Source organism: Ixodes scapularis, unplaced genomic scaffold (genome assembly GCF_016920785.2).
Source record: "Ixodes scapularis isolate PalLabHiFi unplaced genomic scaffold, ASM1692078v2 PGA_scaffold6__148_contigs__length_123643588, whole genome shotgun sequence".
Taxonomy (NCBI): Eukaryota; Metazoa; Arthropoda; class Arachnida; order Ixodida; family Ixodidae; genus Ixodes; species Ixodes scapularis.
In genome coordinates, this window is record NW_024609881.1 from 91221905 (window position 1) to 91238187 (window position 16283).

General features: G+C 47.9%; 1 protein-coding gene across 1 annotated transcript in view; it reads right to left on the bottom strand.

Annotated features, from left to right (window-relative positions):
- The window catches only part of LOC120846575 (axin), a 32874-nt gene extending 17211 nt beyond the window's left edge, over nt 1–15663 (bottom strand). Inside the window, exons 1-6 of the mRNA XM_040218399.3 lie at nt 15422–15663; nt 8712–8934; nt 6767–7003; nt 2355–2657; nt 1581–1858; nt 826–969 (exon numbers count right to left, since the gene is read on the bottom strand). Coding sequence (XP_040074333.3) covers nt 826–969; nt 1581–1858; nt 2355–2657; nt 6767–7003; nt 8712–8816 — 1067 coding nt within the window. The 5' untranslated portion in view covers nt 8817–8934; nt 15422–15663. The remainder of the gene's footprint in view (nt 1–825; nt 970–1580; nt 1859–2354; nt 2658–6766; nt 7004–8711; nt 8935–15421) is intronic.
- Nucleotides 15664–16283: the final 620 nt, after the last annotated feature.

A 16283-nucleotide genomic window follows, 5' to 3' on the forward strand; every position in this document is an offset into this window, starting at 1 on the left:
GACGCAACCCCGTCGTCACGGTGCCTGGAAGCGGCCCTAAAGGGGTGATGAATAGCGTTGCATTAGCTCGCTGCCCCGGCGATTGGTCGTAGAAGAATGCGAGCGTCGCCGTCGTCGCAACTTCCCAACTCCCAAAGCACCCGCGAATTATCGAGCCGGAAAACGACCCGCGGCAAAGCAATCGTCTGTCGCATCCGTCTCCCCCTCTGCACTGCCGCCATACGTTACTTCGCCGCAACTTCGCAAACACTACGCCCCCCTTCGAGCCAATCGGGTCAACGAAGGCAAGGCACGTGACGGCTCTCACCAAAAGTATGGAGGCAAGAGCGCGGCCCTCTTTTGTATGTTCCAGACGTTGCGTTTGTCTACCCAGAAGACCGGCCCGTCCCTCAAAATTCATACAAGAGCGGCTCTCCTTCCTGTCCTACCCGTGGCTTGGACGGTAAGGCGTGCAAGTATGGCGCGATACACTTATAACGATACCCTGTGTAACAATGTACCGCTTATGAAATCTGTTTCTTAACTAGTAACGATTGGTTACTAGTCCAGATACAATGACAATCGGGTGTAACTATCGAATTTCGGGCTTTTTTTTTTCGCTATCGCTATAAGTGGATAACACAATAGCGAGATCACAGTCGTGTCTCCCTCCTAAGTGCCGATTGGCTCGCCAGAACCATAGCATTCATCGTTTGCTGCATTACAGTGAAGCAAAAGACGACATCGTGACGGACAAGAGCGCAACACTTCCACGACATCCTCGGACAGAAATTAAGGGACCGGAAACGAGGTCGCGTCTTCAGGGACCGAGGCCAAGGCACTCACACTTCCGTGCTGGTGTCATCGGTGTAGGCCCCTGACGAGAGGCTGTGCAACTCGCTGTCCTGGGCGGACGGCGGGACAAAGTAGGAGTTGCGCACATGGTACGGGTTCGGCACGCCGCCGCCGCCGGTTCCAGACCGTGCAGACCTGCAACACGTCGGGCGAAAACCGGGTGAGCAGTGTTGCACACATGGTACCGCTTGTCTCCCGTTTTCCTTATGCCGTTTTCATTTCCATGAGCGTCGTGACTCGCTTGTACCCTACGGTTTGAGAGGAAGCGTGGTTAAACGGGCAGAAGAGATGCTTCGGAGGTCAGTCGGGATGGATGGCAGACCGTTCGCTCAAATGAAGTTGTCATAAGCAAACGAAACATTTATGCACAACAGTCGTTGCTCGACACCTTGACGGTTTTCCCATGTATCCAGCAGTAGACCGTCATATCCGTAGTTGTCAAAAAAGCGGTCCATTGTAGCCAGATTAACTGGAACTGCAGTCACAAATGCAGAAATGAAGTGTCCAGCAGAATCCATGTATTTCCTAAGTCCAAAAGAATGCTAGCTTTAACGGAAGACTACTGTCGGCGTCTACATTTCTGTGCTATACTGACATAGACCAGCATAGCTTCTGCAGTGCCGCAAAACCTACCTGCGCGAGTGCACAACATAGCACACAAAAAGATGACGCTGAGCATAAGCCTAAAGGAACACTCCATTCCACAGGTGCTAGGTATAATGCTAGAAAATGGAAATTCTGCTTACACTGCCATGGCGACAGGGACATCCGACGCTGCCTTGGCCAGCCGCGGCACCAGATCGCTGTAGCGGTACATCTTTCGCACGTTGCGACGCGTCAGAGCAGCCGCGGGCGGCGGCCATTCCGGTCCCAGCTCCTCGTCTTCCCTGAGCGTTGGCAAGATGTCTAGTCCCTGCGGAAGCAGCACGGGCCCCGAGCCGTCTTCGCAGCCGGACGACGAGGCCGGCTCGCAGGTCAAGCCCGAAGACGGTCTGGGAACCGCCACGGAACACTGGCTGTCCACCTGTTCCGACGGCAGACGACAAAAGGAGCAGACGACAGAAGAAAGTGTGAAGGAAAAAAGGAAGCAGAAACAACAGGGACAAAATGAAAAGTATGCAAGACAGGTTAATTTCTTCGGCCCATTAACGTCCCAGTGACCTTAGTAAGAACCCGAAAACTCAGGTCAAGAGACCGCATTCAACCTGACCGCATTCGGCCCCACCTATACGTAGCACTAAGCTATCAAGCCTACAAGCCAAAGTTTCAGAACTAACTCTTACCTGGTTCAAAAGTGTTACCAACAATTTTCGGAAGCTTTCAATTAAGAAAAATGGGGCGCGTTCCCGGTGGCATTTGCCGTTCGTCTCTGCGCATTTGCGGGCTCCGTTAGTTGCCCTTTCCAAATGAAAATTTCTGAAAATCACCGACAATGTTTGAACCGGGTACGCATTCTGGACGGTTCCCACACGCAGCTATCGCTCAGAAATTCCGTCCTCCTCCAAAAAGGCCATTCTCACCGCAGTGCAGACGTTGGACGCAGCAGCAGGACTCCTTCCGACGGCAACCCTGGGCGGAGCCGACGACGATGCCTGCGGCAGGCGGGCGTGAGTCTGCTCGACCCTCTCCACGTAGAGGTCCGACTGGAGGAACTTGGGGTAGGCGTCGCGCTCGAGAAACGACTCGAACTCCCGCTGGGCGCGGTCGAAGGTCGTCGAATTAGCCGAGCCCTCCTTAATCCGCTCCTCTATCTCAGCGCGCGTGGCGGGCGACAGCTCCACCACGTGCTTGCGGATGTAGTTCTTGTAGATGCTCCTCATGTACTGCGTGGAAACAGTAGCAGGCCCGTTCACGCACTCACTTCTGCTTACAACCGAGCCCTTGCAACGTCGGACGATCAGGGCGCCACCCGTGAAGTGACCACAGAACTGCATTTCGTTAGAGCAATGGTTTTGCACTATTTGCGAGACCAAGTGTATGTTCTGTCCATGAGATATGGTCGTCTAGAACATTCTCAGAAAGGCCAAGAAAGAATGACGTGCTAAAAGGTAGTATCAGTCTCCGACCGTTTTTGCGGACGCCAAACATTCGGACTTGCTTGTTTGTTATTTTGGACACTGACGAGGAACCACGACTTACCCAATCGAAATAGCAGATATTAACAACCAATTTTTCGGACAGTTTGCAGTCCGAAAGTTCAGTTTTTCGGACTAAAAGAGTTACGAGTGGCGATCGCCGAGAGGCTTGCTATTTTGGATGTTTCGCTGGCTTGACTGTCGGCTTGGCTCGATGTTTCAGATGGATTGGACAGATTCGGCATCATTACTTTAGCGCTGCCAGGATAAGCTTGTGGCTCATCTAGCCCCAAGATGCAGCAACAAAAAGAGCCACCACTACCACCATCAAGATAGCAGCAGGAGAGGGGGAAATGGGAAGGGTGGCAAGGAGGATTTTTCTACCTTGAGGAAAAACTGTTTGTATGTCAGGCTTTCAAGGGGCCCGCAACAACTTTTTGACCATTTTTTAGTTTGCACCGAACCTGAGCACACTGAACGTAGTAACCTAAAGAAACTTTTTGTTTCTCAAATTTTGCTTTATTTTAAAAGTTATAGGCAAATTAGAATTACAAAAACAAGCAAAAAATAACCTCCTTCGTGACGTCGTACGCCCTGGCTTGAGTGGCCATGAACTACAGGAGGAGTAGCGAGCTCATCGAGTGCTCACGGCTGCCGCACTCCGTGTCGACGGCTCGAGAGGGCGCCACTAAAGCACGTGTTGGATAGGCTGTATGAAGCGGGCGGCCAGGGCGGCTCGCATTGCTTTTGCTGCGCGATTAGAGACTAATTCAGCATAACACTTCATTGGCCACAAACGACAGCAAACAGGGGGTAAAGATCAGTTCAGAACGGGAGCCACTTCGCACTGCCATACCGCCAAATGGCCAAATCGCCAGCCAAGCCCGTGCCGAAGGCCTTCGGAACGCTCGGAACTGGTCGGATCCTCGAGCCGGTAGACGACCGCAGCGCCGCCGTGTACATCCGGGACCTTTCTACGTGCGCCGTTCGTTGGCGCCTCACCCCACTGGCCCTTTCTAGTATGCGCCATTTTTTCCCGCCGCTTGGTGGCAGGTTTATCAACGGGTCTTTTCTTGTTTCCGTACTTTATAAACTGTATTTGTTTCTTTTCTGATATAAAATACTCAACAAAAACTACATCCATAAATAACTGAAACGGTTCGCGACACTTATATTTTGTATCTCGAGTAAAAAAAAAGCTTTTAGCGGCTCTGACCAGTAATAAGCCCAGGACCAAAGACATCACATATCGCACGCTTTCGGCAACGCGGGTCGCCCTCGTCGGTGGAGGAGGTTTCCGCGCTGTCCGGTAAAAATATGACGCACCGATATATACCGTATTTGCACGAATATAACGCGAGTTTTTTTCCGAAATTACGTGCTCCAAAACGCACCTCGCGTTATATTCGGAATCGAGTTCAGCCACGAGGCGCGCGAGTCTGGAGAAAGCCAGAGGAGAAAACCATCCCTTCGGCTCAATGCAAAATATCCGGTGGGAAAAGAAGTGGGAGTGTGGAAGAGAATTTATTAGCTATTGGGCCACGTGAAGGGACGAATAGAAAACATAAAAAAGCATTTTTATCATTTTTGTGTTTGTACAACGCGCGCACGCCGCAGAAACTCAGCGCGCGCGCGCACACACACAGCATGCGGGAATGCGGGCACCGGCCAATTCGAGCCAAGCCAAGCCGGGCCAAGTCAAGTCAACACAAGCCAAGCCAAGACCACTAACCGCGTTTACGCCAACGTTTACGCAATCGTGCAACACGAGGCATTTGTTTATGCAGAGGGACCAGAACAAGAAGTATGATCGTGTATCGGATTCAGCAGTCTTTTTTTCTGCTGCGCATTGTTTAGTTTCTGCTCCAGAGTGATCCGGTGTTTGTGTGTTGGTGCTTCTGCTTCGTGCCTTGTTTGGATTGTGGGCTGCCGACGAGCTCGCACGGAAGAAAAATGAACTACCAGACAAGCAGGTGCCGTGCTGCTGCTTATCTGCGTAGTCGCCAAGTGGATTGTAAACGGAAGGACCTGAACTGTGAGGATGAGTGCAGTCAAAACATAAACTGATATTTCTTCTATTTCCATTGACTTTTCACATCTGCTATGTCCCCGAGTGCGAGAAATAGACGCGGCCTCGGTTCGCGTTATAATAGTAATAATATTTTTTTTTTCTTTTTGAGGGCATCAAAACCTGCCCTCGCGTTATATTCGTGGTCGCGTTATATTCGTGCAAATACGGTAGTTACTCTCTCCGTGCCCGCTGGCTTGCCCGAACCCCAAGAGACGTGGAAACCGCAAAAAAAGGTAAGACGCTTAAAGGACACATGCAAAGGAAAAAAAAATTTTTTTAAACGGCTTAGATGGAAAAAGGATTCCATAAAACGATTTTACAACGAAGAAAAATTTTTAGAGCTATATTTACGGCGCAAAACGAATTTGTAGTTGGTGCCCGCGGGCACCGCGGAAAAGTGGTCCGTATTTATCACGTGACTGGTCTTTATTTATCACATGGTGCTTGCGCTCTTTCGGAAGCTTCCTATGGCCTCTAAAAGTAACTTATTCATCTTGTTTGAAGTATAACAAAAAACCAAGACGAATAAGTAACTTTTAGAGCCCAAAGGAAACTCCTGAAAAAGCGCAAGCAGTCACGTGATAGACCTGTGCGCCGGTCAGACGACGGCGGCGGCGCCCCGAAGCAGACGAACTTGTGTGGCGGCGGTGACGGCGGCGTGGAGAAACGCGTTGAAGCGGCGTTCGCACAACGCTCAGCGTGCGGCGGCGACGCAGCGCGGCGGCGCGCGGGCCTACCACGTGACCAGCGGCGGCTCCCGCGAGCGCCAACCTCAAATTCGTATAGTGCCGTAAATATAGCTCTAAAATTTTGTTTCTTCGTTGTAAAAGCGTTTTATGACATCCTTTTTCCATCTAAGCTGTCTAAAAAAAATGTTTTTTTCCTTTGCATGTGTCCTTTAAATATGATTGCAGGGCCCCTTTAAGGGGACACTGACAGGGCATTTATGCATGCCAAGGTTTTTATTTGTACATGACATTTGAGAGCCCAAATACCCAGAAAACAATCCGCGGCTTGCAACTCGTTTTCTTTCCACCCGAGAACTGGTCGGTTTGGGTCACGCTCACTCTCCTATCTGTGGTCACGTGCCGTTTTCTATGGTTTAGGCACAACCACCGAATATATTCAAAGTCGTGGGTCATCGAAGGCACACACACAATATTAAAAATGGAAAAGAAATATGATATCCATTTTTTGTGGCTTCTAAGAAGCTGCAAATACGTTGATTGGAAATAGAAAAGTTCCAGAGCCGTGTGACTTCCGTCAACTCTCTCCACCTCTATGTTTCTTCTTCCTTCCCAGTCCAGTTTCGGTTTCAAGAAGGTGCGTTTTTTTACTTCATTAAAAATATATGTAATGTTGTAGCGAAATACTGATTGGGTAGTCTTACACCATAATAAACGTCTGGAAAAAAATTAAAAAAAATTAATTTTGGGGGTGTCAGTGTCCCTTTTAGCCCAATTCCCTATCTGATGCTACAGCATAGGTAATGCTTTTCCCAGGTTATCCTAACCCTTGCAATGCTTTGACCAATTTCCCCAATCAAAACTTGCAGCACAGGTAGTTTCCCCAAATACTTACAATGCTTCAGTCCAATTTCCCTATCAGATCTCGCAGCATATGTGAGGTCTTCCCAAAACCGACGCTCAATTCCTCAATTCAGATACGCAGTAGGCGTGAAGCAAGCTTCCCAAAATTTTACCAATTCTCGCAGTACCTCATCCCAACTCCCTATCGCAGTACAAAGCCCCCAACAACTCCGACGCCCCGTCCCTCCGCGCCTCACCTGCAGCTTGACCTCCGGGTCGTCGCAGGAGCGGAACCCGTTGCAGGCGTACCAGAAGGACAGGCAGCCCGTGTCCGCCCCCTCCTGCTCCAGGAAGGCCTCCAGGAGCTGGAGTCCCTCGTGGTCGCACAACAGGCTGCGCAGGTCGCACGCCCACCGCAGGCACCCCTGGGGGCCCCTCTCCTCCCCTCCCCCGCTGCATCCTGGGGGCAGGGAGCGGAGGTCCGTCTGCGGGACCTGCGTAATGAGCTGCGTGAGGCCAGCGCGGATCGTTGCATCGCCAGAGTCACAGGCTGTCTTTCTGAACCGTCATTTCTCGGCTCGTGCGAGCATGTGCGATTGCAAGCCTGGAAAAGCTACCTTCACGCGCATGCCTAAAGTGCATGGGGCACCGGCAGGAATTACAGTCGGTGGCAGGTTAAGAGTTGAGGGGAAGCTCTTCCCACAATCTTTCCATTATGGCAAAATGAACGACAGAGAGGAGGTCGCCTCCTCTCCAGCTTTCGCTCTGCTAAAGTGGAAAGAGATGAGAGGAGCTTCCCCTGAGCACATAAACCTGACACCGACTATAGAGCCCCTTCATGTGTTTGCGTCTCTCCAACAAGTAGCGTAAAATGTGCCAGCGCATGAAGCCCATACCTTGTGCGGCCCTTGGAAGCAAATTTTTATTTATTTATTGATATTACCGGCCGCCGTAGGGCAGCCAAGGTAGGAAGGATTGATTGATCAAGTTATACGAAAAAGCAGCAAAACAAAACAAAAAAACATTTCACATATATAATCACGAACACACGCAGAGTAGAAAAATATAGCAAATTGTGACGCACCACTGGAATGAGCGGCCCTTAGAAGCGAATGGTGCCAGAGTACTCGCTCGTGGCACGTGACTAGCGCGTTCGTACATGACGGCTAAGATGATGAGCAGACGCAAGTCACTGTCGTCGTGGCGTCCCCATCTCGTGTCAGCTTTAGCTGTCGTAGCCTGTAGTTCTGCACAACGAGCCACGGCAGAACAGACGTCTGCCATACCACCTTTTGAATCACAACAGGCAACGGTGTGACACAGGTGAAACATCATCGGGTGGAAATCGAGGAAGAACGAACGAGGTCGCATTAAGTGTACCAGTATAAGACACGTTCCAGTCACCATGTTATACTTTGTTTTACCATAACTTGGCAAAGAGCAAACGCACAGTCCCCTAGAGCCAATAAGAGCAGTGGTGTCAAAGCATCTGACAGTCTTCGCCAGAGGTACGGGGGCAAGAGCACAACTCAAGCAGTTGGAGAAGAGGGGAACGAGGAACTCCCCTTACCCGAACCCCATGCTGTACTTGTCGGACTTCACTTTTCTCGCACCACGAGATTAGCCCGCCACTCGAAACTAGTACCAAGAGCTGCTTTTCTCCCTCTCCCACCCATGGGTTTGTCAGCAATGCATGCAACTAGTCAGACAGAGTGTAGTCCACGCGTGTCTCTCCGACGCGCCGACTGGTTCACGAACTGTAGCCTTCGCCGTTTGCCAAGTTACGCTACGACGAAGTATAGACCCTCTTTCCGTTTACAAACACAAGCCGTGCACTCCGTTTCGGCAGGCCTTCTGAACCTGTTGATGTCAAAATTCCTGGGACGGCAAAGTTCTAAAGAAACCATAAATTTGCGAATTCACTGAGGTCTTTCCACTGTGCTACTCCCCACATATGACAGGATCGGTCGTCTCACAGGCGTATCAAAAACTCTCCAACAAAGCACTCGCTAACCGGACCTTTAGTTAATCACCCGGAGAACTGGTCATAAAATATTTGATGAATATCGCAACAAGCACGGTGCCTACTGTGGGGAATGTCTGTCCCCCGATTCGACCACAGGTTCCCTGGGACGTAAACGTGCAACTGCGCCTCCTTTCGGTGCTTTTATAAAAGAGTGCTTACAGAGATGGCCACATTACCTTGCCGGGGTCCCACGGTGGCGGGGCACCCGGCGACCTGTCGCGGTGGTGGGGGCGCTCTGTGCCGTCGGCGGGCTGTCGCACCTCGGAGCCGACATCCCCCATGCCGCGCCTCCCGCCTCCGCTGCCTCAGCGACGCCCCTCCGCACTCCGAGACGTCCTCCGAGCAGCATGCCTCCTCCACCGCCGCTCGTCACACATCCTCGGAGGACAGCGGATGCTTCTGAAATTGTGCGCAACCTTGTTAAGACGGGCACTCCGGTGTTCTTTTTGTGGTCTCCAATTTGACACAAAAATTTACTAATGCACCAGGGGCGTAGCCAGGGGGAGGGGGGGGCTTATGGGGCTTTAGCCCTCCTGAACTTCAGCAGACCCTATAATATACACATGCATTTTGACTCCCCCCTCCCCTCTCCGCAACCCAGTTATGGACATCCCAGCCCCAGCCCCAGCCCCCCCCCCCCCCCACAAAAAAAAAAAACTGGCTACGCCACTGAAATGCACCAACATAGCTGGACTAATAACCCAAATATTAGGCCAAAATTTTGTTTTTGCAAAGTTAATAAATCATGTCTTTTTTTGGTCCTTGCTGCTTTACTTTTTTTAAACTGAAAATCTCTACTGGCTACAAAGAAAAAGTGACGGCAGCAGCAGGCAGAGGGTTCACTCTTTGGAATGTAAAACTTTTGTTCCCAACTGATTTATACGCAGTTTCATGATGCCGAATTCATGCTTTGGAAGTTCGCACCAGCATGCTCTCCTTTTTATACTGCCTGCTCAACCTGCAAGCGCGCCTGCCACTGACGTCATGGCCCTGAAAAGCGCGGGTATATTCGAAAGTTGGCTTCGGCATCACCTCCATTTGCCAATTTCACATTAATTATTCTGAATTTTGCAATATACTAAATTAAATAGCATACCAGAAAGGGCAAAGGCTGGGGAGTTAAAAAAGATACTGTAACACCCCGAGAGAAAACCCACCTAAAATCGAGAGCAAGTCGGTTGAAAATAAGAAATAAACTAACATTCGAAACGCCAAAAAAAAAAGTTGAAAAATGCTATTTCTAGTGTATGTGTCCCTGCCAAACTTGTTATCGTGGCGAGGGTCAGTGTAGCAAAGATAACTGTACCTTCCAGTAAGCAATGTTTGCTTATGCCCTGCGGTAGCTAACTAGCTGCATTTACGCCGCGGTCATCATTGATCCAAACACTACACTTACTAAAAGTGGGCTATCTAAAAGGGTAATCTGCCGATTTTTTTTTTAACAATGCAAACTATCTACATCTTTTGAATACTCGGGCTTCCCTCTTTTAGGCATGCTATTCACTGCAGTTGTGTCTTGTTAATGTGGACACCTCTGTACCATCATGTCCATTATGTAAGGTTGTAAGCCATCCATAAGAATGAGTCCAAAGTGCCCATAGTTACCCATTTTGTCCCCAAAAGTTTTGGCTACGTAGCGGCGTATGTGTCTACGTAGCAGGGTATACAGACATTACATTAAGGAGACATGTCTGCACCTCTAAATTCGAATAGTTATTGAGAAAACGGCAAATGAAAGCCATGCCAAAAACATTCACATATTCCCACGCTTCCCAGCAGCACATCGCTGACAGGCACAAGCAGGCAATTCAAAAAACAAAATATCTGTTTTTTTTTGTTTTTTTAGGGTGCCGAGTTTTGACAGCATCCATTCCTCGTTATGAAACTTCTTGTAAAAAAAAGAAATTGGTGAGTGTTTATGTTTATACAGCCTAGAACTTAGTCTGCCTCAACGGGCAGACCCAGCTGTAGAGTAGCAATTTAGCCAGTGCAGTACAACCGCTAGCCTGGGGTCTTTAATGTCCATCACGCAGTAGTGATACACGACCGCACACCAATACGATGCTCATCCAGATCAAAACGGGCAGAGGTGGAGGATTGAACCCAGGATCACTGGGTTCTGCAGCACGAGCTTCCACTCCACGTGCTCCGAGCTGGTGTGCGCTAGCCCACTCGGCCACCGATCCCCCTTAAACTTCTTGTAATTACTTGGAAATAAGTTTCACTGCCCTTACGGTGAAGCGGTGCCTGCCGCTGACATCATTTATTCAGTGCTGTCAGCAGAGACATTCAGTTTAAAAAAAAAATGGTAAGGACCAAAATTCAGATTTCAGTAGCCTCACTAAACTATCTGTTGACATAATATTTGAGAGTTTAGTTAAGTCTTATCTCAAGGCCTGTTGACACCTAAGGTGCAGCACTAACTAAGTGATGCAGACACAGTGCTGACATTGTACTATATCAGCTCTCTATCAGTCAGTGATGGGGAAGTACTTTACATATATTGTATGCAAAGCACTATTTCAAGTAGGCTTAGAAAACTTGTACTTTACTGGAAGTACATTCTCTGAGTATGCACTTGTACTTAGTTGTTGTTTTTTTTCTGGTACTTTACGAGGAGAGTACTATTCCTGACCTCAAAGTAGTATGTTCCCAAAATTATACCTTGTTAATTTTCTATCGCAGAATGATGATTTGCCAACAAATAAGCGCCTTAAAGTTGATTGTGTTAAATAGTTTGTCAGCGAGAGTAAACCAACTACTCTGTGGCCACTTTATCCAATATTTGCTACCATTTCCAAAAGTAACCGGTGCATCCCCAAATACCCACAAAACAATGCATACAAGTTAAAAAAAAAAAAAAAGCTTATAGAACAATGAAAGGGCATCACAAAAGACTCCGTTTAAAAAGTACTCATACTTCAAAGGTACATCGTAATTATAGAATTTTACTTCCAAGTTCATGGTGCCCCCCGGTGTACTAACTACTTTACTTGAAATACATAACCCCTCATTTACTTTGTATTTCCAAGTGCTCTTTTGATGTCCTTTACTCAACACTGTACCAGTGCTCAGATTTGTATGACCCCAGCTTTTCCTGCATGCACTAACAATACAACGCCAACTGAGCACCGAATCGGCGCCAACAGTAGCACCGACGCAGCTCCGGCCTCGTGTCGTAGCCTCGGCGCTTGGGTGCTCGCGCGAACCGGCCTCAAGGGTCCACTAACGAGGCAATTCTACGTGCCTGCACAATTCCAGACACGCGACGTACGAGAGTCCACCAATCGCAACAATACTTGCAACCCAAGGAACGACCCCCTACCATAAAACTGCCGCCCGGGGCTTCACCTCACCCTCTTAGTCAACGGTGCGCGACAACAGCACGGAGCTAGAAATGTTTGAGAAGCTGTGAGCTGTTTGATACCCACCCCTGCCAACATAGATAGGAATCAAACTCAGAAACAATCCCTGGCTTCTGCAGCACTGGTTTCGGCTCCACATGTCCGAGCTGACGTGCATCGGCACACGAATTATGGCGTGTGTTTTTTAAACAGCGGGAATTTAGGCAGCCCCAATGGGCGCCTGGCATCTCCACTGTTGATAACAAATATGTCCAGTGCAGAACCACCGTTGGTCGGGCGGCTTTAACGCGCATCTCGCAGTCGTGACACAGTTGTACGCCGGTACGACGCTCGTCCAGATGGAAACGGGAAGGGGTGGGGATTGAGCCCGGGATCCCTGGGTTCTGCAGCAAAGCGACCTTTCGCTCCATGTACTCAGGGCTACAGTGCGTTAAAGCGCTGCAGCTCTGACACTCTGTCAAGAATGTTACTCAAATAAGCTTGCTCAGCTAATTTATTTGGGTGCACAAATTTATTTGAGTGCCCAAGGCCAAACTTATTCATTTTGGTTAAGCGCAAAACATTTGTCTCGCCAAGATCAGACCACCGACGGAGATGCCGAAAAAAAACAACGAAATGACAGTAAAGTGGACAGGCAGTGGCCAAAAGAAACAATGCGGAGAGCAAGTCGCCCGCTCCTTGCGCAGGGGTTGCAGCGACATCAGAACGATGTCGAGTTCTGATTGGAAGGATACCTCAATGCTAGATGCCTCGAGGTCTACCCACTATTATTATTTTTTTTTCAGTCAGCCAATAAGAGCTCGGCATTCTGACATCATCGCAACCCCTGTGGAAGGAAGCAGACAAACTTGCACTCTGAAATACTTTATAAAAAGATACCCCCCCTCCCTTCCCTAAAGCTACATGGTAGAGTATTGCCCACAGCTCTATGTTACCTTTGATTGCTCTAAAGCTATGCTCAATCCAAACAATATCTGAAAAAGAATTCAGCATTCCTTAAACCGGAGAAGGCAGGACCAGAAGAGTGAAGCACATTTAGCCCACCCAGTCAGGGGCTAAAGAATCTCACACTCTGTGCTTGTGGTGTCAGTACCATCAGCCACCTATCTTGCTTGTCAACAATGAACTGTTTGACGAGACTGGACTGTTCTTGTCAAAACTACATTGTTTATCAATGCTAAAGTGCTTGTCAACACTGTACTGCTGAAAACCGGTTTATGAACAGTCCACAGACCCAGTATCGCTGCCATACTACAGTGATAGTCACTCAGAGCAATCAGCAACCAGACCCAACGGCTTACCATTAACTTTTTACTAAGGTGCATAAATGGCAGGCATTTCAAATGGTCCTACGTTCTCTATGCTCCACACCTTTAAATAGAAACTGCTAAACATTGCATTTCACTCATGATAAACCTCAGAAAACAAACATATGTTTGTTTGTTTCTTTATTTAACTCTGGAGAGTTGGGTCACTGTGAACCAGGCGTTACGCCCATACCGAAAGGTATGGGCGTAACATGAGTCAACATTTTGAGGAATAATCTACTAGGAACTCTTTTATTCAGTTGTAGCTATATTTCCTGTCAATAGCAAAATAATAAAAAATCATAATCGAGCATGATCGGAAGATGATCCAATGAGGACATATATTTAATAACAAGCTACATCGCTACCCTGAGGGCATTTCAACTCCACTTACATCCCTCCTCGAAATGTTAGCGCTCGAGCGCGAGCGCCGTCCATTTTCGATCGGAAGGACCAATGACAGCTCGACAAAAAATTTTGAATAAAAAAGAAATAATAATAGCGGGTTTCCTTCTGACTCGATTGTAACGAACTGGAACCCTCACCGCAAGCACTCCGGATCGAAAACCCCTTCAGTAAAATACGCAAACACGCTCCTCAACCATTTCGCATCCGTATATAATACCATCTTGTCAGTCCGCGTATTAGAATACTTTTTAAAACTCAGTTTAGTGAACCAATAGACATATAAATCTATAGATAGATATTAAAAAAACAAAAATTTCGCTTGCAGACGATACATCCGCAAAAGCAGACAACAATCTAAGCGGCATCTTGGTTCGATGGAGAGGCGGATGGAAGCTGGATTTCAATGCGAGTTAAAAGATTCGATGTTCCAATATGCGACGGACGGAGTATCGACGGGCAGTCAACGAGTTTTCGTCGTCGACGACTCGCCCGGAGGCAAAAGTGAGTAAGGTTTTGGATCCCCCCCGCAAGATCTCATTATGAAGCTGCGGTTTCGAGCAGGCCCTCCAAAAACGCTCCGAGTGCTCTCCAGCGATCCTCCGCTCGACTGCACGCATTGTGAAACATCCCCATCAAGATCGCAGGGACGCAGGAATCCCGTTAAACCGAACTCGTTATTTAAAGGACTCGGGGAAAAGATATATATATGAAAAGAAAAACTGCCATTGTCGCAGAAAGTTACATGCTGGAAATAAATGCAACCATTGCAGTTCCAGCGATTTTTTTCAAGCACCTCTGGTGTAGCGTAGGGCTACACTTGCTCTTCCGGAAGACCAAGCTAATCCATCCAAATACGTGATCGTCGATAACTGAATTACGCTACCTGGAAGAAATTTGTTACAGTAATGACATCGTCTTTTTCTTCGGTTGTTTGAAACTGCAACTTCAATCGTGATGGTGTAACGCTTGTGAAAGCTCAAATGGAATTTAAAACAACCAGCTATTAATTAGGCGTTATTTCATTTCCGTGATTAACGAAGGCATCTAAACCTGTCTTGAACGTGAAGAGGTGCTAACAGTCTAGCAGTATCTCATAACGCAAACTTTAGCAGAACTACTCGCTGCGAAAGCCATTCAAAAAGGCAATTTCCGTGATTGTGTATAATCACGGCCAATTAAGCGCTACAAACAGCTCACTAACATACACACAAAAATACAAAGTGGAAGCTGCCGCTAAGGACGCAAGTTCACTGCAAGTTCACGAGTCACCTCCTCGCATTACCTCTAATTCCGACCTCGTTGTGACTCTTCAATTTTCGCAAGGATCATCAAACTGAAGTTCGACGACAGCAAAATCGCAACACACGATTGCACCTCGTAAAAAAAAATCAAACACCCCCACTGAAAAAAAAACATCTTAATTATTGTGACAACATTCACTTAAGCTTCGTCGAGTTTTCAAAAAACCAAGCCGCTTGGCGAACAGCACTAATCGAGTCGTTCTCTACGTACTGAGAGTCAGTATTCCGGCGTAAACGGAATAGGCCTAACATCGTTACCGCGATTGTTTTCACAACAAACTGCACCGATTCTGCATTTCTTTTTCTTTTTTACAGAAAAAAAAAAAATAAAAAAAATACCGCCGTGCGGAGAAAGTTTGGTTAACAACCTTAAATACTAGTTGAGCTACGATCTTGAACCAGCGACCCGAAGGAATGTCTCGATCGGCTACCCGCGAAGTCGCGACAACAGTTTGAAGTGGAGTCGAAGACGGGGGTAACTGCCGAAGAACACAACCGAACTTACCGGTGCACTTCTCAGGCGAAGAGGCCCCCGATGAAACTTGTAGGCCTAACTTTTCCGAGCTTACGAAGGCTCAGTCAGCTCATGACGCTTCCCGGCACATCGACGGACATAGTTTCAATCCGCGAATCTTCAATCCAGGCGCCGGAATCAATGGGTAGGGTTGAGAAAAACAGAAATTCGAGACCGTTCGAGCACCGCAGTGCTCGCCCCGCACATGTGTGAAGCCGCCATTCTCCACCGGGGCGCCCTACGTCACGGGGTGTTCCGCCAATCGGAGGTCGTTTCAGAGTAACGTCACTTCCCTCGGGGACCAATGGGTAGGAGCCTGGGCCAGACATGCCAGCGGTGCTCCGTTCAAAATTTCGGATGGCAAAAACCAATGGCAAAAACTCTTCAACGTTGGAAAGCTACTTTTTTTTTTTTTCCTCGACATTGCCGGGTTTATTTCGCGTTCAAACTGATTAGTTGAAAAGAAAAAGGAGACCAATCTTTTGGTAACACTTTGCAATCATAGGAAAAAAGATCTGACAAGCATTGTTACCAGTAGTCTGGCTGTGGTTACGATTTCTAACGATTATGCAAACAATGTTTTCTTTTTAAAGATAATCCCAAAGATGAAGTGCCTGCGTTTTTCCGTTCTTTAATTACTCCTGTGTAGTGAATAATCCCCTCTTGTGGTAGTTTGGACGAATTGTCACTACTGCGTGCCTGCATACCGGCATCATTCATGCAACATTGCGTAAAATTTAGCTTAGCCATGAGTTAACCCAAATTAATTCGACCAATAATAGTTTTTTTTTCTTCTCGTTTATATGAGGCGTCGAAACGCACTCCTAAAAAACATTTCATGCCTAAAAAAAAA